The sequence below is a fragment of the Beta vulgaris genome, chromosome 7 (genome assembly GCF_026745355.1).
Source record: "Beta vulgaris subsp. vulgaris cultivar EL10 chromosome 7, EL10.2, whole genome shotgun sequence".
NCBI lineage: Eukaryota > Viridiplantae > Streptophyta > Magnoliopsida > Caryophyllales > Amaranthaceae > Beta > Beta vulgaris.
The window spans coordinates 34,646,702-34,671,651 of NC_079208.1; the positions used below are offsets into that span (position 1 = coordinate 34,646,702).

The window sequence follows — 24,950 nt, forward strand, 5'->3', positions numbered from 1 at the left end:
CACCTCTTTTAGAATTTTTGACTAGTCAATCTATAAAAGTGATCCAAACCTCTTTTTTTTTTTTCCAAAACTCTAATTACCAAACACTCCCAATATATTTGTTTATTATAAATGACCCGAGGTATTGCCCGGGGAAAAAAAAAAACTAGTTTCATTTCAAATATAACCTTGTACTTTTCTAGTTTACCACTATTCAAAACTGACGAAGTGCATTAGTATTTCTTTTCAATAAAAACATCCATGAAAACTGATCTTTATATGTGTCGTTTAGCTCACAACATCATATTCTACGCGACTACGCCATGTTTTACAAGCAAGTGAGCAACTACTCAATAAAGGCTGCTTTACTTTCTATCACAGAGCACCTCTGCTCGTAACTCCCTTTCTCTCTCTCCTGCCTTTTGGAAAGAAATTCCATCTTCTTCTTTGCTCTACGACACCTCAAAAACTTCAATGGCGGAAGAGAGAGAAATTCGAACTCCTCTTCTCCAAAATTCATCATCCTCAACTCCAGAAATTCAAAGAGACATTGAAGAAGAGATTGTTCTTTCTGTACCTCATCAAGAAAGAAATTCTGTCTTAGCATCATCACCGTCAATTCCTCTTCAGAAACAACGGCTCGTTTCCCTTGATGTCTTTCGTGGTCTCACCATCGCAGTATGTATCTTCAATTTCGTCGGAATTTCGCCATTTTACTTTGTTTTTGATTGCATGTGATATTTTTGTGGTCTTCTTTTTGAAATTTTAAAGTTACGGAGAGATGAGAATTGCGAAATGATGAATACTACTGTTAGGTTGAGATTTTGTGAGTTTGAATTTGATCAAGTTATACTTTGCATGGAAATTGGTGGTTCAATCCGTAGTTTGGTCAGTTTTGCGGCTCCACTTGCATTTCATTTTGTCGTGCGTTAGTTTGTGGTCCAAGGTCGGAGGTCAGTGTTAATTTGTTTGTTTTTTATGCCGTCGACTCTGGAGTTTCTTGCGCTATTCGCTTTCTAATCTGTTTGAAATTATTTTGGTTTTGCTTGCTACGAGTGTCTAATTATCCATGTACATATCATGTTGAAAGTTATTTCCGGAACAAATTACCAGCATTCAAATAAAATTATGCACTGCACCTGAAATCTGAATCAATTCTAATACCTTCATCTAACAAGTGCATGGACTAAAATGAACATGAACTAGGACTTACTATAAAGTGAAATTATATATAAGGAAGATAAAATGAATTGTCATTAACAGAAGAGTTCTATATTTCAACAATTTTGCACAGAATTGATGTTTGTACTATGTAACTGTGTATACATTGTCAGAACTTAGAAGAGTCGCATTATCGTAGGATGACTAGATAGATGTCTCATCATGTACTAATTAGCGGTCCCAACACTGATGTTTATGACAAAGGTTGGCCAATTGAGGTACATCAAATGAACTTGTGTACTACTTTAATGTTAGACGGAAATGTAGTTGTTGATGCAACCATCGATTCGCCTCTATGTTTGTTTGTTGATATGGTGCATTTGATATCATTTTATGCAATTCATAGAATAGTAATGCTTCATTTTCATATTCTATATCTGAAGACTAGAAATCTTAAAATTTCAGTTAATACTTTAGTACACTTTACTGCCCTTTATATTTATAGATCTCTGTTTACAGCTTATGATTTTGGCTGATGATGCCGGTGGAGCTTTTCCATCTATAAACCATTCTCCTTGGTTTGGTGTGACGATAGCAGATTTTGTGATGCCATTTTTCCTCTTTGTCGTTGGTGTTTCCATTGGTCTGGTATTCAAGGTATAAAAGTGTAACACAATCTTATGTTATTGCATGCACAATTCTCTTTGGGTGCTGTTTTCAATATTTGCTCTTGTCATAACCTCAATTTCAGATGGAAGATTTTTGACATACTTGTCTTGGATACTAAGTTTTTCCAATGCATTTTGTCCTTGCTAATGTGCAATCTTAGAAACTTCCCCTAGAGGTCTCCCATTCCAAGACTACTTCCACCCAAGCATGCTTAACATTAGAGTAACTTAGGAAATGAGCTTTCTAAAAAAAAGATGCATCTGGTTGGTATAAGTAGCCTTTAAAATCCCTTTAGAGCAATTGTGAAGGATATTACAAGAACAATTACTTTTAGCAAATAGAATGAATCAACTGCAGACTCCATGAAGGTGTGAAAGTGAATATATATAATCGAAGTTTCTAAATAGTTTGTTGAAAGGATAAAGTCGATTGTGGGTAGCTTCAATATATTGACATAATATTCAGGGTGTTTGGACAAATTTACGAGCCATTGTTATCTATGACGTCTCTTCCTCTTTCCTTTTACATATTTACTTTCTCTTAGTGCCATATTTGAGCTCCATTTTTCCTTTAACATGGAAGATAGGGATGGTGAGTGTGAGTTGAAAGCTGGTTTGTAATATTATCTGGTGAAATTGGGTGAGTTTATGTTTCACTATATCTTTAAGGAAAAACTGTCACCAAAAATCTCATTTGTAGGGAGGATGTCTTCACATATTATATTATTATTCCCAAATTTGATTTATTTATGAAAAATCACTAGTTTGGTGACAGGGACACTGGAAACCTTTTCCTTGGTCGCAATTCAGATTTGATCAATATAATAGGTATAAAAATATCTATGTAACATGACCTAATTAGCCATGGCAACTTAGTGGATGGAAAGGAGATAAAGGAGGGAGAGGAATAGGAATCTGGACAAAAAAGGAGTAAAATTCAATATGTGAAACACGTAATAGGTCATCAAGGACCTGTATAAGAAGGGTTTCATAAATAAATAAAATTTGGCAATAATATGGGAAGACACCCAAAACATGGGATATGTGACATTTTTTTGTGCTTTTCAACCAAACCTTTTTTTTTTGTTTTGTCAAAATAGTTTCCTTATGTTACATTATGAATCAAACATAGCATAAAATTCATGTAGCAATATGTTTGGCACCAAATGTTTACCGCTCTAATTTTCTGAATTGTGAACGCATTATTGTGGACAAGCATTTCACAAGTGAAATTCTTTTATAGGTTTTCTTTTTGGTATGAAGTTCTTCTTCCTAAACTCGTTATTGGTTGGGAAATCAGATATTCTTAGGGAGAAAATTTGATATATATCCAAGATGATGATTGTAGGTTCTATATGGAATTATGTCTGCAAGTATACTCTATGCTGACTCAAATTAGCTCAATATATGACTTGCTTTTTTTTTTTTTTTTTTAAACTTTCAGAAAGTTCAAAGCAAGTCCACAGCAATAAAAAAAGTCATTGTAAGGTCAATCAAGCTCTTCCTTATGGGGATCTTCTTGCAAGGTGTGTGCTAAAGGTGGACTGTTCTAGTTAAGAATACTGCTCTTCTATAGGCTCTCTACGCATATAATTGTGTCTCAAAATTCTGAATCTGTGGAATTTCATAGGCATTTGCTATGTGACAAAGTGTGTTTAGTGGTGAATGTAATGTTCACAAGACTTCATGAGCATTTTTTGTATGGTCTTGTTGCGGTTTTATATACTTGGCTCTTGATAAAGCCCACTTTTTCATACCTCTGATTTCTGTCTCTTGGGCATTGTATCATTAATTTGTAAGTGTAGGTGGATTCTTTCATGGACGGAAAAAATTGACATATGGTGTTGATTTGGGGAAGATACGTTGGCTAGGTGTACTACAGGTAGGTTTTTTGGACATACCAATATTCAATAACGTGCTTTAAAATTTGCTTTTGTATTTTTCTACTTATGATTTGGGTGAGAGCTCTCAAAATGTCATCAAAGCACAATATGTCCTTTGTTTTGTATCTTAAACCTTGGTATTTCATGCTGTCTTAGCAACCTGAAGCACAATCAAATGGAGCATATGTAGTTTTACTTCAATAATATTACCCTCTGTATGCTCTTTGGACACTGTAGCATGTTATGTGATGGTGAGATTAGCTCCTTTTCATGCAGCAAGTATGAGCGTTTCTTTTGATGCTCCAAGAGATATATACAATAGTGAGATCAGTCCTGAATGGTTTCTGAGCTTTTAGATAGTATCCAAGATTCTGCTCTAGAAGTATCATCTGAGAATAGGATATACGTGAACATCTACACATAAAACATAATGCATTTGCAGCGAATACTTTTGTACTTCTACAAAAGCTCTGTAACATACTGATGAAAGACATGCAGGGTACTCTCTGAATCTTCAAAAGTACGAGGGTATCCCTGGCAATTTCGTTAAATAGAAATGAGCAAGACATGAGAAATATCAGGTGGATGCTTTTAAATGTTTTTGGTAATCTACATCTAACTTAATTAGGTGTGTCAAAAAGTAAGCATGTTTTTACACAACTAATTGGCTTCTTTAGCTCTCTTCCCTACTAATGATGAGATTCATCCTTCTTTCTTTGTCTGTTGCCATGTGCATGTCTGAGGATGTACATCCTGTCAGGTGGATGTTTAATTATTTTGAATGCTGTATGGAAGTATTTTTTGGGCCATCACTAAGCAATTGTATGTTGCTAGCCTGAGCACTGTTATTAGTTATCTAGAATATCTGTGAGACAGTGAAATTACTTTACTATATTCTATTATTCTGCTGTTTGACAACTTTATATCCAGTAAATACATGATTAAATCACTTCAATTGACTGTAGAGAAAGGAATTATAATTTTAAGGGGACCAAATCATTTAAGTTCGAAAGATATATCACCATCTGGAAGGCCAGTTTGACAAGATATACATATTTTGGGGTTATCATGATGAAGGAAATTCAATGGTCATTATTAGCCTCTTAAGTCTATTACCGACTCTTGTCAGTTAATCATGAAATATCTAATTAATAGGTAAATGTTCCTTTAGACTTTAGTATTTAGATATAATGGGGTACAACAAAAAGAGCTCCTTTTTTCAAATTGTGCTTTTATTTGAGAATACATATTTCTATTACAATGCGCTTCTTGGTCCTAGTCAGTAGACGGATATAATCCAAGCTTTTATCTCCGTGCACCTTCAGCCTCAAGATGAGTCTTGATATGTAGAGTCTTGATATGTAGATACATGTGCTACTTTTCATATGACAAACACTTACGTTATGCTTTATACCCTTGTTAATAACAATACTATTCCTTATGTTCGTGGTCGTAATGGATGCCGTATTCTAGTTTCGGGTATTGGTATTGCTCATCTTTTGCCATCCTCTCCCATGTTCTTATCACTCTTAACTCTTAAGATTATTGAATAGCTAGTCTATACCTTGCCACACCTAGTCCAACCAAGTGAGTAGGTGCCCTTCTCTTGCAGCCGTATCTCCTCAACTTTGGCACCACAACCTTGGTCATCCAGGAAATCTATCTTTAGTTTTCTTAGGATAGCGTCGTTCCACTTATGTTCATCCCATGAAATTGCATAACAAAATAGAAAGAATTACATTTCGTCCCTCCCATTGTTGTACTTTTGCTCCTTTTGACGTCATACACATTTATTTATGGATCTACCTTGTCTTGAGCTAGGTAGCACCGATACGGGAACGGTTACGGGACAGAAAAAGGCAAAATTAAAATTTCTAAAAACGGGTACGACTTGGATTCGGCAAAAAAATATTTTTTTAACAAAAATAATATATGTAGTTATGGTTGTTTGCGTGTTTTTATGATTAGTATTATTGTTTAATAATAATAATATAAAATGAAAAAAGAAGTACAAAGTACAAACTTAGTAAAGAAAATGATAACACTTTAATAAAGAAAGAGAGAAAAGTGTACAAGTAGTAATCTTTTACCACAGAAATGACAAATGTAAAGAAGGGAAGGAGTTTTGAGAAACAAAAAAGTACCCAGTTAGTACCCATTTTTCGTTTTAATTTAAAAAAACAAAGAAGGGAGGGGGATTTAAAAACCAAAAAATGACAACTATAAAGTAGGCCCAAAGGGAGGGGGATTTAAAAACCAAAAAATGACAACTGTAAAGTAGGCCCAAAGGGAGGGGGAATTGACTGCTGCCACTGGTTTTCTTTTTACACTCTTCCTCTACTTTCGTCTTCTTCTTCCTCTAGACCTCTACTATCGTCTTCTTCATCTCTTTTTCTTCATCTAAATAATTCCGGGCTCAAATTTTTTCTCCAATTTGGACTTAAAGATTACTCTTTCTTTTGGGTTAAAATGTCATCAAGGTCTGATCTCTAAGTATTTTTACTCTAAAATTTCATGAAAGTCATATGGGTACGTTTTGTTCTAGCCCACTTTGAAGCGGATTCGTTCCTATAAGAAGCACTCGTACCCACCCTCTCAGGTACAGATTGGGTACGAATCCACCCCGTATCCGTACCGTACTCGTATCGTACCCGTACCAGGTACGGGATACGACACTCAACCACCGTACCCATGCTTCATAGGTCTTGAGTTTAAATGGTCACAAATATTATCTCGTTCTTGTCAATAATTCCACTCATTTTGTGTAGGTCTCTTAAATATAAATCCGGAGTTTATAAAAGTTCCTTCACTTTGAAGATATGTCAAAAACGAGTTTTATCAGGAAATAAATATTTGTCATTGTAACAATAATTGTGAGTGTGATAAGTCATAACTCCCCTTTTTTCGCACACCTTTTAGAACACTCATAGCGTGGTCTTAAGCTTATCTTGTGGAATCACCTCCTCCCAATGACAAGCCAAACAAATACTTTCCTTCCTCCATCATTTTGGGTAGCTTCCCTTCACATGACCACCTACCTGGCTACCTCCACAATATACTTAGCCACCAAAGCTCAAGCCTTGTGCACCCTTACTTTTTCATTATATGGTCGCATGTAATCCTACACCCACCTTTGAACATTGGGATGTTTATGTTTTCCAAATTACTTCAGCACATTTCTGCATAAATTTGCTCCTACACTTTACCCCTTGCATGTTTCTTGGGTTCCCTCCCAAATCCCAATCACAATGGCTACTTGTGCCTCGGCTTTTGGTCCTCCGAAAGACCATTGAACTTTAACATGTAATGTTTGATAAGCACCTGTTCCCTTCTCCCACAAAACAGCAACACCTCCCTCTTTCTATGACTTACCGACCTTTGACGAAGCCTCCCTTCTTGTGGTCAAGCACCTTGTTATGGACTGACGGGAAAGGATCCCACATCGACCGTATGGGAGGTTGGTGTGTGGTTTATATAGAACAATAGGCTCTCCTCCTCTTGAGCTAGCTTTGGGAAGTGCATTCCTATTGTTCTGTAACAAATGGTATCAGAGCCAAACCTTGGAGTGGCGGCCTGGAACCACCCAGTCGTGGCCAATGTGGCCGTGAACAACGAGGACATTGGTCCTTGTGGGGGGACGAATGTTATGGACTGGGAAAGGATCCCACTTCGACCGCATGGGAGGTTGGTGTGTGGTTTATATAGGACAATGGGCTCTCCTCCTCTTGAGCTAGCTTTTGGGAAGTGCATTCCTATTGTTGTATAACACACCTTGTGCTTTGCAACCCCTCCCACTCGGTGCGCTTGTGTCACTGTGTGGTGGAATGTCGCCATGGAAGTGGAAAATAGTGCTTTTTTAAAAATGGTACCTGGCAACTCCTAAGCCAAGGTGAAAGGTGGGTCTAGCTTTAGAAGCAAAACAAAAATAACCTAAATCTTAGAGGAGCATTCCTCAAGCTCACGTAAGTGACTACGTTCCTAGCTGCAGTTAGGTAGAGAGAGGAAGGTTCCCTCTCCCTGTTCTAGTCAAGCCAAGGTGAAAGGCAGGTCTAGGCTTTGGAAACATAACAAAAACAACTTAAATTTTATTAGAGAACCATTCTTAAGCTTTGTGTAAGTGACTATGTTCTCAGCTGCAGTTTGGTTAGAGAGAAGTTGAGATTACTGGCACGACTTACCTCTTTATGTTCTACCGTCTAAAGCGGTCGACGGAAAGGCGCCTCAAAAGCTAGAAAAAGTATTTCCTCATTCTACTAAAATACTGGCCCTAGAAGGCCATACTCGGATATGCAATTAGAAGGTAAAATTCTATAGAAAATGAAGCTCATTGTCTTAGAAGACAATTCTCACTAATAAGGCTTCATGTGGGTCTTTAAATATTAATTTCATTATGACGTTATTTTGGCAGCGCCACAAAGCTGATTTATTGGTTAGTAACCAGTCTTTGAGATTTATTATGATGTTTTCTTAGTCTGTTGTTAAGCCAACATTTATTGGGGAGTTCTCAGTTCCACTCTCTTTTTCTTGGCCGACTAACCGAGTTGATATTAAGAGTACTTATCTTCATGTCATTTAAAAGATATGGTGTACATGCATTGGCCCCCTAGCTTTCTTGACTCTCATGCCCCTTTTTATGTGTGTTGTCTTTGGGATTCATTAAATGGCCTGAAACAAGCCCTACGAGTTTGTATAAAAGGTTTGCCTTCTACATCCCCAATTATGGTTTTCTCATAACCAAGAGTGATAATTCTCGATTTCTCTATAAGCACACTGATCCGTGACTCCGCGTTGCTCTTATTTTGTGGTGAAAGTTATTTGGATGAAATCCAAAATCCAATCTGATTCAACCAACTCTAACTATGTTTTGATTGGATTCAAATTCAGTATCTTTTTGAAAAATTGGATCATTTGATTGGCTTGGATTGAGAGTGATTGAATCGCAAAATTCAAAATAAGAAAAATAGTTAAATAGTCCCTGTATAATTGTGATTGGGCTGGGCTAACTGGGTTTTTTTATGAAGAAAAGCACAAATCCCCTAACCCTAAGCACTAACTCGGGAGCCACCCTATATACCTTCATTTTTCTCTTTCTCAATCTTAATTCTCACTAATCCCCCACTTCCCCTAACCCTAACTGAATGGTTAATTCATACGATCTATAAAAATTCAGGAGCAACCCACAACATCCGAGTAGCACATCATTCTTCAAAAAAAAATTGTTTCAGGTTCAAGATCATAACCACTAATTGATGGTGGGTTTGTATGGATTATTAGTCGTTATTACTGAATTTTTATAGATCGTATGAATTAAAACTATTATCTAATCGCTTTATTTTGATGCTCACGTGTAATTTATTTCATGGAAAGAAAGTCTTAAATTTTTTGGATATCTTGGATTGGATCCAATTTAGTGTCTGCAAATTTGTATTGGTTTGGTTTGTACTCAAACTCTGATTGGTTTGGATTTGAACATGAAAATTGAAATTGTATTTTTGTCTGGATTGGTTTGGACTAGGCCTAAGTCCACACCGTACACAAAACTTTCACCCTACTCTTATTGTATGTTGATGAAATTGTGATCACTACTTCTTCCAGTGCATTTATATTTTCTACAGCACTTTATTTGCTCTTCTCCTCTCCAGCCAACACCGATCTTGGTTGTTGGTCGCCTCAATGTCCTTGGTATCTCAGTTGTGCGCATTAAGGATGCTTTATTCCACCTGCAACGTAAGTGGCCTTGGAAATTTTACAGCATGCTCATTTGGCTAACTGCAAACCTGTTGCTAATTCGGTTGTAACTAAAGCAGAGTTTGGCGCCAATTTCGACTCTCCAGTTTCTGACGAGTCATTGTAGTGTAGCCTTGCCAACATTCTACATTTTTTTGACTTTCACCTGTTGGGATCATACTTATGGTGTTCAGGAGTTGTGTCTGTTTATGCATGACCCTCTGAAACGGCATCTTACAACCATGTAGCGGATACTCCGCTATGCTTATTGCTAAAGGACACCCGATCTTGGTCTTTACCTTATTGAATCTGCCATTAGTGACCTTCTAGCTAACTCCGATGTGAATTGGGGTGGTTTTCGTGACACTTTTCGCTCTAACTCTTGCTAAAGCACTTTCCTTGGCTACAACTTGCTCTCCAGGTTGTTTAAGTGGCAACCTACTTTATCTCGTCCAGTATTGTGTTGTGGCGAATGCTGCCTCCACAATCTTCTTTGGGAGTTTCTTTTGCGCCACACCTTGTTGTGTGGCAAAATTTATCTCTCTTCTCTACGTGATGTGAATTTTGTTCACGTCACATCTTTATGCAAAGTATATCTAAAAAAGTAGTTCCTTCTCATCATGCAAAAGGGAAACATTCTCCTGAAAAATGTAGTCTGATCACTGAAATATTCGTGTTGGCATGAACCTATAAAATACATATATGTTGGTGCATGATCAATAAAGTTTAGGTCTTTATGCAATAATAACTAAAAGAGTAGTTTTTTGATCTCAAGGTTGGAGAATATGACTGTTGTATTGCTTCTTTTATTTAGCTTTTAATGTTTGCTTTGTCATTCTGTTTCGATTTGCATTATGCAAATTCTATAAGTGATTCCTTATCTTTAAATTCCCATATAATTCTGGATCACCTACAAATTTTGAGCTATTTTCTTAATATGGTCTTCCTTGAAATTACAGAGGATATCAATTGGATATCTCTGGGCTTCAGTCTCTGAAATTTGGCTTGCCAATAATTTGGTGGTGGATTCACATGTGGCATTTGTGCGGAGATACTGGATCCAATGGTGAGGTTGGTTTAAGTTACTGTTAATTTTTGCAAATAATATCTGTCATGCTATCATTCAAAAAGTTGCTGATTCAAAAGAGTTTGGACGTCAAATTGAGGGTATGTTCTCTTCACATAAAAAAAAAGTTTCAATTTAATAAGTTCAGATTAGTTTAATGTAGCTCAATAAGTTCTAACAACTTACAAAATGAACTTGAATAAGCTCCAACAAGTTCAAATAAGTTCATATAAGTCAGTTCGGATAAGTTCAGGAGAATTTAGGTGAAGTGGACGCACCTTGATTATTGTTTCGTCAGTTGATTCAAGTCATTACATGCCTTCTGCGCGTTTGCTGAAAGGGCATTCTGAGTTTTGCTAAGAACTACTTTAGGTAAGGTAAGGTAAGGGTGTTCATTGGGTGAAAGTCCATGTCTCAAGGGAACATATGTAGAAACCACAGCCCAAAGCTTGTTAAATTTGGAATGACACATATCTGTGTTTTTGACCATGAGCAGACTAGTCCACATGGTTGTCTTATACATCTACTTCCTCACCTATCTGAGTTATGTCTATATAACAGCCAATTTGTAATAACAATACTAATTATTAACAAGCGTTCCCAATACATAATATTAGCCACACGTCACTCTCCTCCAAACAAAGGACTTCCGTTTCTCGTGAAGCTTTTCCATTCTAAAACTACTCACAATAGAGGAACATGAAACCTGGAGAAAGAAACAAAAACACTTGTCCTTTATGGCCATCTATTGCCAATTCTTCTTTTACTTTAGAAATCATACATAACTCACACCAAATGCTCCTTAGATTCCCAGAAGAGAAAGAAATACCCTCGTTCAGTTCCACCTTGTACATGTACACTCTGCTTAATAATGTCATTAATGAAAGAGACCATGCTGACAAAAGAATCACGGACGTTAAATTTGGCAAATCAAAATTTCAATTGCTATGCTTCTTTGTTGCGAAAGCTTGTGTTCATTGTCAAATTCGTTGGAAAGGGTTTCCTTCTAGCACAAATTTTTTGGGACCATCGTCAAATGTCTTTTCTTCACGTAATTGTTTCGTACATTTTCTGAAATCATCCATCAAAGTATCTTTTTCTGACTTTGAATATTTTGGTACAATCATTAATTTATTACTTTATAGGCACATGATTAGTTAAAATCCTTCTTATTATTATGAACGTCTAAAGTTTATATTACATGAAGCAGGCGTTGATGACACACTCAGAATTATCAAAGGAAAAGCAAGCGCGGTTCCTCGAACGAACAGACAGATTTACAAGCGATTCATCTTTAAAAATTTCGGAATCCACCAGGAAAGAGTAAAACTCTCAAATATTATTTTCAATATAAAAACTGCCTTCTAATGACGGCTAATTTTGTTTAAATAGTCTAAAGAAAACCGTAATACGAAAATTAGGAAAAAACAATTTTCGAAAATAATTAAAATGTTGTTTTCGGGCGCTAAATGAACTCAGAAGTCACGGCGTAGCAGTGAGTTGGATTCGTTGGCCCGTTTCCCTTTCCGAAAAGGTATGTTATTAAGCATTGTGACACCGGGAGCCTCATTAATAGAAATCATTTTAGACTTTTTCGTCGATGAACTTCTTTGTCGAACTCTTCCGATAACCTTCCTACATCAGTCTCCTCGACCTCGAGTTCGTATCTTTACAAAGAACCTCATCTCCATGGTACTCATAAATGTGAGCAATACTGAAAGTGTTGGATATGTTCATGTCATCCGGAAGAGCTACTACATAGGGATTGTCATTGATCTCGCAAGTCACCTTGAACGGGCCATACTTGCGTGGCTTCAGCTTGTTGTAAGTACCAAATGGGAACCTCTTCTTACGCAGAAACACCATCACATCATCTCCCACACTGAAAACCTTAGCTCGCCTGCATTTATTAGCAACATTTTTTTTTTTGCCCTGTAGCCTGTAACTTATAGCCTTGACAGCTTCTTTAACAACAATAATTTCCTCAGTCATATTCCTCCCCGCTGCTGCACTAACTCCAGGAGCTTTAGGCAATTTAATGAAATCAACCACATGCCTAGGAACAGAAGTGTAAATCACATAATGATGACTTCCCTGTAGCCGAATGTACAACAGTCTACTGTACGCAAAATCCACCTGGGATAATGCCAAATCCCATTGCTTTGGTTTATCTCCACAAACAATACGAATTATATTCCCTGTTAGTCAGTCTGCCCATCTGTTTTGTTAGTCACCTCGCCCATTTGTTTGTGGATGAGCTGCCTGTTCAGCGCTATCCCAAACATCCTCCAAAGAGTAATCTAGAAGTGGCGAAGAAACTTGGTGTCCTTATGTGAAGTTATAAAGGTAGGAACCCCATGAAGACGCACCACCTCTCTGAAAAACAACTTAGCTACATTGGACGCATTTGGAGTCTTCTTACAAGCAATGAAGTGTGTCATTTTGGAGAAACGATTAACTACCACAAAAACAGAATCCACGCCTTGCTGAGTACGAGGTAAACCCAACACAAAATCCATCGCCAAATCTTGAAATGTCATATGGAATGACCTTTTGATGCCTAACAAGCATGACATCTCCGAACTATGGCACCAGCATCCCTCCTCAAGTGAGGCCAATGATTGGTTAAAATCCTCTAATGACACCTTCATTTAATTTATTACATTATAGACACATGATTGGTTAAAATCCTTCTTAGTATTATTCACGTCTAAAGTTTCTATTACATGAAGCGGGAATGGATATGGCTTTAACTAGTTTTCCCTCCTAATTTTAGTATGTCTTATGTTTAATGTCTTGGCGAGGTTTTCAAATCTATAAGCTGTCCCAAATTTATCTTTGACATAGCCTTTGGCATGCATTTTAAGAGTTAGGGTTGGACACTTAGAGCGAAATGGTAGTTTAACGTCATAGAAGCTTTGAAGTTGGATAGTCAAACAGGGTTGATCTATAAACAGGACTGGGTACCTGTATAAGGTAAATGTCACTCAGATTACTGTTAACTCAGGAAACAATCATGAGGTGGCCAAAATGTGCTCAACATTCAGATTAGATCCTTTTCTTTTTATGGCTTGAGTAACACGTCTTTCCGTTTTGAGTACTAATTTGACTGTTTTAGTTTAGATCTTTTTTTTTTTGTTTGATGGCCAAGCATTAGCTGCCCTCCTGTTTCAGGGATACCTTGCATGCCCTATCTCACTTGCAATGTTATGTAGTGGAAACATTGTTGTATTGCAGTTGATGGGTTTTCTTCGTGCTTTCTCATGTAAAATTATGGCGCTATATATTAGGATTATATCCTGTTTTAACTGTTAACTTTGGCAATCCTGAATGTTCTCTTCAAAATTTTATGTACTAAGTTGCTCAATAATCCCATGTGTAGGATGGTAACTATGCTGCTTTGCGTAATTTATGTTTGCTTGCTTTATGGACTTAAAGTTCCAAGCTGGGAGTACGTACTTAATGGGGATAATTTGACAATGTTGGCTTCAAGTGCTCAGAGTGTGAGTAAATACCTAAGCACTATCTCTTTCTTACGCTCTATTATTTCACATTATACCTTTTTTTGAATTTTCAAGTTCCTGCCTTATATATTATTCTGTTGATTGATACCATAAAAGGAAATTTAAAGAAGCACTGACAGTTTATTTGGGAAGTAAAGTTTATCTTTTAGATCAGAAAATTTCAAATTTTCAATATTAACTCACATGCTAGAACTTTGAAGCAAAGTATCACAGGTAGGTAAGAATATGGAACTTTCCCCACTGCACTACTTAAGTGCCAATTTGATCTGTTGGTTCTATTATTATGGTATGAAATCATCTTGTGCATAATGTGTAGTAAAAGAAAGCATTCATGTTTGCCTGTGTAGCAACTTGAAAGTATATCCATCTATCTCATATTTTTTTGTATAGTGAACAAAGCTTTTGTATATAGATCTGATCACTCCCCCAAAATTTCCTAGGGCATGCGTTGGTGCTCATCTTTTGATCAACAACTTCTATTGCTATGCTGGTCTGTTCTGATATAAGAAGTATGGGTCCAATGTCTGTCGAAATATATGTATTTATATGAAGTATATGTGTAAAACCTGACATAGAGTGTATAAGAGTCTACATTTCAAATCTTGTGCCTAAAGTTCTTACGAAGGAAACTTATCGTAATTTGTTTTTTCCTGCTGATTTTGATTATGATTCATGCAAATTTTTGTATATTTTTTTTGAATGATCGAAATCCTTCATGCTATTACAAGTTCCTATATTTAATAGCAAAATAATCTTGATCACTTAGTCTTCTGTTGGGAAGCATTGCAATCCCTTTCAGCGGAACTAGTCATCAAAATGAAGGGAGTCTAAACAGTATTGCAAATTTAAGCATGCTAATTGTGTCTTTACTTTATACCATACATAACTCTTAAGCATGCTAATAGTATCTTTATACCATTACATAACTTGATTAGGTTCAATGTGGAATAAGGGGCAGTCTTGATCCTCCTTGCAATACAGTTGGCTTCATTGACAGACTTTTACTTGGTGAAAGCCATTTGTACCAGCATCCTGTATACAGAAGAGTGAAGGTGTTTAACAGATTATAATTTTTCTTGTTTTCGATTACCACTATTGTTTATTGTTTAAGTTATGCTTCTTGTTACAGGAATGTAGTGTAAATTCTCCGGACTATGGACCTTTGCCACCAAATTCACCTGGATGGTGCCTTGCTCCTTTTGATCCAGAGGGCATATTAAGGTATCTGTTCCCCCTGCTCCACCCAAAATAAAAGGGTAAAAGACCTCAACAGCTCTTGCAAAAGGAAAATAGATATAAAGAAGAGAAGTCATAAGTTCTGTGTGTATTATTTGATATCGTATTTGTAAAGAATAGAGGGCAGGATAGAATCATTCTTATGACAGCCTGTCAAAGCCAAACAGCTGCTTTGATTATCTACGCACAGTTTTTGCTGCTTCCAGCCACCTCTTCTGTAAATGTATTGCTTAAGGCATACAAGAACCTTGTGAAATAGGTTCCCCAATAAATTTCTCATGTCTGGAGCTGCCATCTGTATTCAACAATTATGAAGCCTATCTCGGTGGTCTGCTGGTAAATGAAGCCTTTCCCTCACATCGCAATCATATTTCTTGGTTCATTCCTCCCATCTCGAACTGAACTTTGCTCCTCTTTTCCTTCTCAATTCCCCCATATTCAAAAAACAGAGATATGTTATTTTAGCTCCCTCTCTCCACCCCCTTCCTCTACCCCAACTCCTAATTAGATCCGCACTTTTTTGTGAGGTATCTTGGTTGAGCCAGTTCTTGTAAATGCTTATTCTGCTGCTCCTTTAAATTATTATTTCCAACTTTAGCAGAGTTTGTATTTCCTTGATCTCTGCTGCTGACTTGCTTGTTAACAATGACATTCAGCTCATTAATGGCTGCTGTTACATGTTTTGTGGGACTGCATTTTGGACAAATAATTGCACATTTCAAGGTTTAGTACTTCCTATTTGTTATAGTTTTGGGAGACTAGGCGATGATTGTCAATGTTTTTCAGGCTGTTTCTCATATTTTATGCTTCATTACTACAGGATCACATGCAGAGGATGTTCTTGTGGTCGGTAACTACTTTCTCTCTTTTGATCTCAGGGTATGTTCTGCTGGCTTTAGGTATGGTTCCCTTATGAGTACACAGTTTTTTTTTTGGCAATTCAAAGTTATTATTGATAACCAAAAAAAAAGAAAATGCGATACAACCAATCAACTACAAGGGAAAGCAAGCCCCCCACCTTCTAGGAAGGGTTTGGGAGCAAGCAAACCAGAAGCAGCCCTTAAACAAGGCCCTGCACAGGAGCAAAGCAACAAGAAAAATAAACCCTCCTACTTAATAAGTAGAGTTCGCAATTGATCATTACATCTACTAGCAACTCTAAAACAAATCTGCTTAAAGAATCCAAGACATGACCTCCATAAACTTTAGCATTCCTTTGGAGCCACACCTGGTAGACAGATTCAACAAACATCATACAGTAAAGCTGATCATTTTACTTTTGACAGCCACAACTTGTACTTCAGCATCCAAACCGTCTCCTAGCAACAGTAGTCCCCAAGCATTGTTGACAGGTAGCCCAAATGGCAATGGAGAAGGGACAATCAAAGAAGAGATGAGTTATTGACTCACTAGTTGCAGTGCAAAGTGGACAGGTATTGTCAGTTGTAACTCCCCAGGCATAGAGCCTATCTTTGTTAGCAAGTCTGCCATGTAGAGCTAACCAAGTGACAAATAAGGCTTTAGGGCTTGTCTTGTTGTTACATATGATTCTCTTTCATCTAACAGGAGTATGATCACCACACATTCTGATATACAGCCTCTTAATAGAGGAGGGAGCAGTAAGCATTGGCAGAGATTGGAACTCTTCTTCATTGCCCAAAGTCTATTACGGATGTTCATAGTGAGAATGTCAAGATGCTTGACATAGTAAGCATGAATCCATTGTATCCAAAGTCTGTCTTGTTTTTGGGAGACAGCCCAAAAGTGCTTTGCAACAGCTGCTTTGTTCCATATAGTAAGGTTTTTGATATTCAAACCACCACCTGTTTTAGACAAACAAAGAGTCTCCCAAGCAATGGAGGCTTTCCTTGAATAGGACCCTTGGCCAGTCCACAAAACATTCTACAAATGCTCTTGATCTCCTTCATGAGCTTCTTAGGAAGAACAAAAATTTGACATCAATAAAGTTGGAAGCCATGGAGAATAGAAGTGACAAGCTTTGTTGCATTGGAGAGCTTTTTAACAAACCAAGCTCTCACTTTTTCCATAGTCTTATCAATCAAAGGTTTACACTCATGGTAAAAGAGCTTTCTTGTTGTGAGAGGAACACCTAGATATTTAAATGGGAAGATACCCAAGGGCATATTCACAGTTTGAAGCATATTCCTCTGATCCTCACTAACCCCTCCCAAGTAGAGAATACTCTTGTCTAAATTTGCTTCAAGGCCAAAGGCTTGGGAGAATTTGTTAAAAGCATCAAATATAAGTTGTAAGGATCTAGTGTCAGCTCTAGCAAAAATCAACAAGTCATCAGCAAACATCAAACGGGTAAGACTTAGCTTTTTACACCTAGCAACGAGAAATATATTCCATTCCCATAGCAAACAGAAAGGGAGACATAGGGTCTCTTTATCTAAACCTTTACAGGGAGCACTATTAATGAGAATAGAAAAGGTGATAGAAGTGACACAGGCCATACCCCATTTCACAAACTGAGTAGGGAAGCCTAACTCACTCATAACAATCTCTAGGAAGGACCATTCAATAGAGTCATAGGCCTTCTTCAAATCAATCTTCAACATGCATCTAGGAGAGACATTCTTAGTAGTGTAACCCTTGATGAGAGTGGCTAGCAATATGTTATCTGAAATAGTTCTCCCAGGAATGAACCCAGCTTGAGCAAGGTTAATAATACTACCAATCATGGAGTGCGTCCTTGTAGTCAAAATCTTAGCAATGATTTTATACAATAGGCCTAAAGTCTTTCACAAGAGAATGATTGTGGACTTTAGGCACAAGAGTGACAAGGGTACAATTAATATCAGTCATCAGAATACCAGAATCAAAGAATTGTGCATCATAAATATCATTTTTGATAAATTGCCAGGCCTTTTTGAAGAAATGACTGTTAAAGCCATCAATACCTCGGGCTTTATCATCATCAATGGCAAAGAGCTTTATCAATTTCCTGCCTAGTCACTTGTCTCACAAGCATAGCAGCATCATCAACCTTCACTTGAGCACTATTTCTAATAATGCCAATATCTACAACAGGGAGAGAAGGGGCAGCTGACCCTAGTAACTTGTGATAGAATCCCATCACTTCAGCTTCAATATCAATATCAACTGCTGTAGTAAGCCTGGCACAGCAGCAGTATATAGCAATCAACCTATTATGAAGAAATCTTTCTTTCATAGCATGAAGAAAAATTGGGAATTAGAATCTCCATGCTTCAACCATAGGATCCTGGATTTCTGCGCACTGAAGCAGATTCCTCAATATTTAGGAATTCATGCAAAATATGAGAACAATCTCTTTCTTCCTGGGTTTAAACAGGACAGTTAGGGACTCTCTGAAGATGACTCTGAACCCTTTGAAGATCAGTTCTAGCTAGATCCATACTCGCTTCCATATTTGCAAATTCAGCTTTATGTAAAAGCTTTGGTTTAGCCTTCACATTTTTTGACTTCATCCATACATTCTTCATCATACATTGCCTGCCAATACTAGTGTGCCAGTGATCTATCACTATAGAAGGCCTACCTGATTGTACAAAGTTGCATTGAAGCAAAGGAGAGTGATATGAGAGCCATGTGATTGAAAAACTTAAAAGGCCTACCTCTTCCTCTAGCCCTCTGATTACATTGAAGCAGCAAAGGAGAGTGATATGAGAGCCCAGGATTCATGTACTAGACCACCAGGTTAGGACACTTAGTTAACCAATACGAATCAACTAAACATCTATCAATTCTGCTACTAATTCTAGCATCACCACTGCCTTGTACTCACTAAGATCAGCGGTGTTAAGCAAGTGAAGGAAGTCTTGAGTTTCATAAGGAGAGACAGGGACCCCATTAATCCTATCATCAGCAGCTAGGACAGCATTAAAGTCACCCATAATACACCAAGGTTCAGTAATATTCTTGTCAAAAGTACAAAGTTGCAGCCACATATTCTTTCTATCCTCCCGTATGTGCAAACCATACAGCACAAAGAACATCCATTGATCACCAGCCTGTCTATCCCCCACATAACACTTATAATTTGAGTTGATTTGTGAATGATTTGAAGAGTAATAGCAGCAGGATTCCAAGCAATCCATATTCTCCCTCTATTAGATGCTTCATAGTTATGCACCCAATTCCACCTATTTCCAAACTTCTTCAAAATTTTATCCTTATTGTGTGCTTTAACTCTAGTTTCTAATAAAGCTATAAGAGAAATTTTATGCTTACTTATAAACTTCTTTATTTCACCTAGTTTAGTTCAACTCTCTTACATTCCAAGTGCACACTATCATTAACATGGGGAAACTGTGAATGTGCTACCCCGTGCCTCATGCACTAGATGTGTAACAACTCCAGGCCCTTCCATTAACATTGCATCCTTCCCCTTTTGCCCTCTAGTAACAATGTTCCACACTGGAATTGGAAGAGCATCAGTCCTTTGATCCCGAGCATCATGAACTAACCGCACATCCCTTCCATCCATAGACTCTACAATCCCTTCATTAGAACTCGGATCGATAACCCTATCCTGGTGTTGTTGTGAACTACTCCTGCTGGCACTGCAACAACACTAGGTTGTGGTTGAGTCACCTTAGGCACCCATTTCTGAGTAACTTTAGCCCCCTCCTTCTCCTTGCTTACTTGAGTACCCTTCTTTTTTTCACAATCATGGCCTATAGTAGCACATTTGAGACACTAAGCAGGTACGCATTCATAATGCACTTTTTGTTCAAGGATTCTTCCTGAAGCATCCTCAATACAAACACTCTTAGGGAGTTCCTTAGTGACATCAACCTCCACCAACATTCGAGCAAAAGTAACTCGTTGTTGCTATGTAGTACATTCATCCGCAAAAAGAGGGACTCAGTAATTAGCTGGAAGATTATACAACCTAATCCAGAGGGGAATCACTCTTAATACTTCATTTGAAAGTCAAAATTTGGTGTCCAAGCCTTAAGAACCATAGGTCTACTATTAATCATATGGGGACCAGCATACAAAATTTCATTTTTGTCATGTGCAGAAGCAAATTTAACAATGAAATAACCCTTATCATATAGAATTTTTTGGCTTAGACACAGGATTCCATTACCTTTCCCCCTCAGTCTTCTTTTCTATTGATTGTTCAACTTCAAAAAAATTTATATTCGAGAAAACAACTTTATACGTACATTTGTGGTCATTTTGTTGAATTTAGGAAGTGTAACTTCCTAGGAAGTCCCAATGTCAAGGAAGTTTTATTTCATGGAAACTGTAAAAAGACGGGGAGAGATTGAGAGGAGTAACCATAGCATTCTCATTTTCGGATTTTAATTGGCTCCTGTAAATAATTGCTTTTTTGTAGGAATGCCGCTTTCTAAACCACTTTACACGCTAAGCTATATGTGTATTACGGCTGGTGCTTCAGGCCTCATCTTTGCCATTGTCTATTATCTTGTAAGTTATTTTTCTTCATAGCAGTTCCCAGTTGCTGTCTTGCTGAGAGTCTTATGGTTTCTTGCAGAAAACCTTCATGAAGAATGCTCTACTATATGTTTTTTTTTTCCTTTGAATAAATCTATGACCTGAAGCAATGATGGACAAAACAAGTGCTGTCTCTTTAAGTTCCTTTGTTCTTTCTCCTTTTTCAGCCCCTTATCCATCTTACAAAATACCTGGTCATGTGACCATTATTAATCTTCTCCTATTTAATGTATATTTTGGTCCTAGCTTTATGGGACCAACACCATTTTGTAATTGATATTACACAATAAAAATGGTCAAAGATCTGCTGATACTTTGCTTTAACAAAACATGATTTTACCTTTCAGGTTGATGTGAAACATATTAGAAAGCCTGTAATGTTATTTCAATGGATGGGGATGAATGCTCTTATCATCTATGCTCTGGCTGCTTGTGAAATATTTACTGGAGCTCTGCAGGGATTCTATTGGGGCTCGCCTGATAATAACTTGGTAACTCTCCTACATGATTTCCCCCCATAATTTTAGTACATCGTTTAGTGTGGTATGTCTACTGTTACTTGATTATGCCTAGTATTCCCCCCTTTTTTTTTCTTCAGAAATGTATGTGCTGTGGCTTGTAAATGGTTCTGTAATATTTTCAACTGGTTCTGGGTAAGTTTGCATACATCTTTAGGATTCCAATACGTCTACATTGGGATTTATACCTGGGAGGATTCGTCTGTTTTATTGTTTACTGTTAGAGAGTAGTGACCTCCACATGAGTGATTCTATTTGTTCCTTCCATTTCTTCTCCAAGCTAGTTCTTCTGCTATTGTCTTGAGGGTCTTTGGGAAATATAGATGAAGTTAGAAAAGAACAAGGCTGAAAAGAAAATACCTCCTTACAGTAAGTCGGACTTGATGTACGAAAGTACGAGTATGCTTATTAGGTGAGTTCTTAGCTGAAGTTGATTGTTTGTGCTTACTGACTTTATATATCCAGCTGCTAGTTCTTCTCTCTTTCCTATAGTAGACTTTTTTTTGGCAGAGTCTTCATTGCTCTTCCATCAGCATGATCAGCTTCTAACGAATCAGTCCACTAGGGCTTGACGGTCTGACGCAAACATATTCTTGAATCTATTAGACATTTTGATGTGATTTTCTTGGCTAATTCGAACTGCTTTTGTGTTTTTGTTATTTATGAAAAATTAACAATAAAGAAAGTAGGTCTAAGAGGTTCTCTTGTGAGTCTAGGCTTGTAATTGTTGTTATTCAGATTGTAAAACACTAAATTGCATAGAACTCCTAACAGAACTAGGAGACTAATTAAGCGAGTCCAAACAGAACTAGGACTTGTAGAAAACGAGCCATTTTCACTTGGATCACATTTGCATGCCATTCATAAATTTGTTTGGAAGTATAAATGCGCTGTTTACAGTTAACTTGCAAGCTAATTTTTGCTAACAATGTTGCCTCAAGTTCTTCCGTGACCCAAACTTCTGTAACCTTTGGTTCTCTTCCTAAATTTTTTTTACACTTATTTCTCTGCTTGTATGTGGTTCTGCCAAGGCCAAATGATAATGTCGGTTATGGATGTGTCGAGTTGGACATGGGCAATTGCAAATAGTGTTGAGGTATTATAGGGGTTTTATGTAAGACTTGTAGCCTAGTCCATTTTGGTTTCCAGCTCTTTAGCATTCGGGCCTTGAATCTATTGGTTTGATGATTCATTTATACTTACATCTCCACACTTGGAATTCCTCTGAAAATGGAGAAGTTCAAATACTATGAGGCTATGACCACACACATGGCTTTCTTATAGCACATTTAAAGTGACTTCTTTAAATAGCTTTTAGTGAAGTCATACTCTTAATTAAATTATTGTATCTTACAATTCCACAAAATAACCAGATTATCTTAATCACTATGAATAATTAACTTCTTGATAGTCCTAGTCCCCAAGCTTAACATTGCCATAAGTCCTAGTCAAGATACGTGTAAAATTTTCAATTTAGCAGTAAACATGGCCGCCCTTGTTCAATATGGGGGCAACTTCTTTTGCCAGCAAACAAGGCGCGTTATGGCCATGTTCATGAATGTCACTAGGTTTGCTAGGTTCTGAGAGCTCTTTGACCAGACTGGCTCCAACTCAACAGTCTTTTGTTTAGGAAGAACGAGCCCCTTTCTTCCACAAGTTAATAGTCCCATCGGATTATTTTTAACGGCCATGGAGGTGGATCTTTGACCGTAAATATGTTATTGCATATCATGAGGAAATATACTGATATACTTTTTTGAACGTTATTTTAACATAAATCTAGTGATACCTGTTGAAGTTGTAATCCCAACGTATTTGTGAATTAATTGAGAAAGTCACTCTAGGTTTATATAAGTGAATAGTGGGAGTATTATTTTATGAATCTTCCGACGGTGCATGACAGGGAACACAAAGTTACCTTTCTATAATCCTTGATAATTACTTGCATACAAACACAATAAATAAGTTGTACAATCTGAATAGCTTTCATAGGATATAACTATATATAAGTATGCATTGCTTTCACAGGATATAATATAGGCAAAAGTGAATCGTAGCCCTAATGACTGACTAAACATCTAAAAGTACAAATACCAAACACTAAAAGAAGCCGAGTTAACCGTTCATGAATATTCAACTTAATTTCACTTTTTAAAAATGTACGTGATGCTTATATTTTTTTTTTTTTTTACATAACCTGTAAGGGCTGTGGATAGTAAAATTAGTGACTTACGAGCTAGAAAATTTTAAGGATTTTCAAATGCGGACACCAAGCACTCTTGATTAGGCACAGTTGGTGCATGTTTCCATAAAATATATGTGCCTCCCCTATAGCTTTTTGTGTGAGTGTCCTTCAGTAAATTTTTTTCCTTGCCGAAAAAATGCTTCCTAAAACCGGTCTGCTGTGCAGGTTGATGGGACAGAAATGTTTTTGCAAGATGCATTACGTTCAAAGAATTGGGGTACCTTAGCCTTTGTTTTACTTGAGATTTTATTTTGGGGCTTCGTTGCTGGTTTACTTCACATGAAGAGCATTTATGTGAAACTATAGCATCGAATATGGCACTTACAATCTCGGATATTACGTTCAGTCAAAGTACTAGATTTAAGACAGTAAGGTGTCAAGAAAGAGGCCTTGGGAAGCGATTGTTTCCTTTTTTTGTATATAGCTCTTGTTTCAGAGTTCAGGCAACTGTACAGAAATCTCTAAATTGTATATAAAGATTGCTTGGAATCAAACATACATAGGAATGGTGACGTTATACTGTGCAATGAAGTGCACAAAAATTGGCTTTATGTGCGTCTTCAAATGTATCACACAGGCCTGTGATGCCCATGCTAGAGGCGTATGATATAAGATTTACCCCAATTGTGAGGTCTTTTTCTTCATGTTTTGAGTTGTCAAAGGAACTTTCAGCTTGAATGCTTTTAACTATTTTGGCATTGTGTGATAACCTAAGTTAAAATGGCCCAAGATATTGGTCGTGGTTTGGCCTTTATGTTCATCTCCAATCTAAGAGTTAGATTGAACCATCTATATTTATGTACAGCTGACTCATATTTAGGGAACCTGGAACTCATCTGCGCTGCTAACGAGTCTACACACATCGCATACATATCCGTGGTTTGGCCTTATGCTCATCTTTAATCTAGAAGTTAGATGGAACCATCTATACTTGTGTATTACCCGACTCATATTTACCAATCTAGGAATTCGTCTGCCCAACTCGTTGACAGGTCTACACAACCCATAGATAGGCCTATATCATGAGCCGCATACAAGTGTTCGACATTATAAACGACATAATTCCTTCTTCCTCTATGGCATAATGGCATAAATGTCATATCATTATGTTAGAAGTAAATAAGTAATTCCAGCACCACCTCGCCATCAATGTGATTTTTGCTTGATTTGTATTTTGCGTCTGTTAATTTATTTTGTTTTGCTGGAAATTATATATTGCTTCTGTTGTTAACTGTTTTTGTCATTAATATTGCTAATTAAACATGTTTCATATTAACTTTCCCCTTTCTTTCATTAGTTCATTTGTTACATAGAACTTTTCAAAAACCCAAAATATGCATAAAAGATTACGAGTAGCATGACGAAAAGCTAGTAACTTTAATATGTGTCAATCCCTTTTTAATGTTTAAGAGGTGGAAAGAATAATAAATATTTTTCTCACTCTGTTATCAAAACTTGCAATTTGCAACAT

General features: G+C 37.1%; 1 protein-coding gene across 1 annotated transcript; it reads left to right on the forward strand.

Moving 5' to 3' along the window:
• The first annotated feature begins 278 nt into the window (after positions 1-278).
• LOC104899189 (uncharacterized) lies at positions 279-24,123 on the forward strand. The gene is made up of 13 exons (XM_010686327.4): positions 279-657; positions 1,660-1,797; positions 3,253-3,334; positions 3,614-3,690; positions 10,378-10,484; positions 13,867-13,987; positions 14,944-15,060; positions 15,138-15,229; positions 15,901-15,967; positions 16,065-16,143; positions 20,598-20,689; positions 21,064-21,207; positions 23,645-24,123. The coding sequence occupies exons 1-13, from the start codon at positions 454-456 to the stop codon at positions 23,783-23,785; spliced, it is 1,461 nt and encodes a 486-aa protein (XP_010684629.1). The 5' UTR covers positions 279-453; the 3' UTR covers positions 23,786-24,123.
• Positions 24,124-24,950: the final 827 nt, after the last annotated feature.

Bases quoted from the DNA above. Each gene is read 5' to 3' on its own strand.
- LOC104899189 (XM_010686327.4), top strand. From the start codon at position 454: ATGGCGGAAGAGAGAGAAATTCGAACTCCTCTTCTCCAAAATTCATCA. The intron at 658-1,659 runs GTATGTATCTTC...CTCTGTTTACAG, and splicing joins TTCGTGGTCTCACCATCGCA to CTTATGATTTTGGCTGATGA. The intron at 1,798-3,252 runs GTATAAAAGTGT...TTAAACTTTCAG, and splicing joins CCATTGGTCTGGTATTCAAG to AAAGTTCAAAGCAAGTCCAC.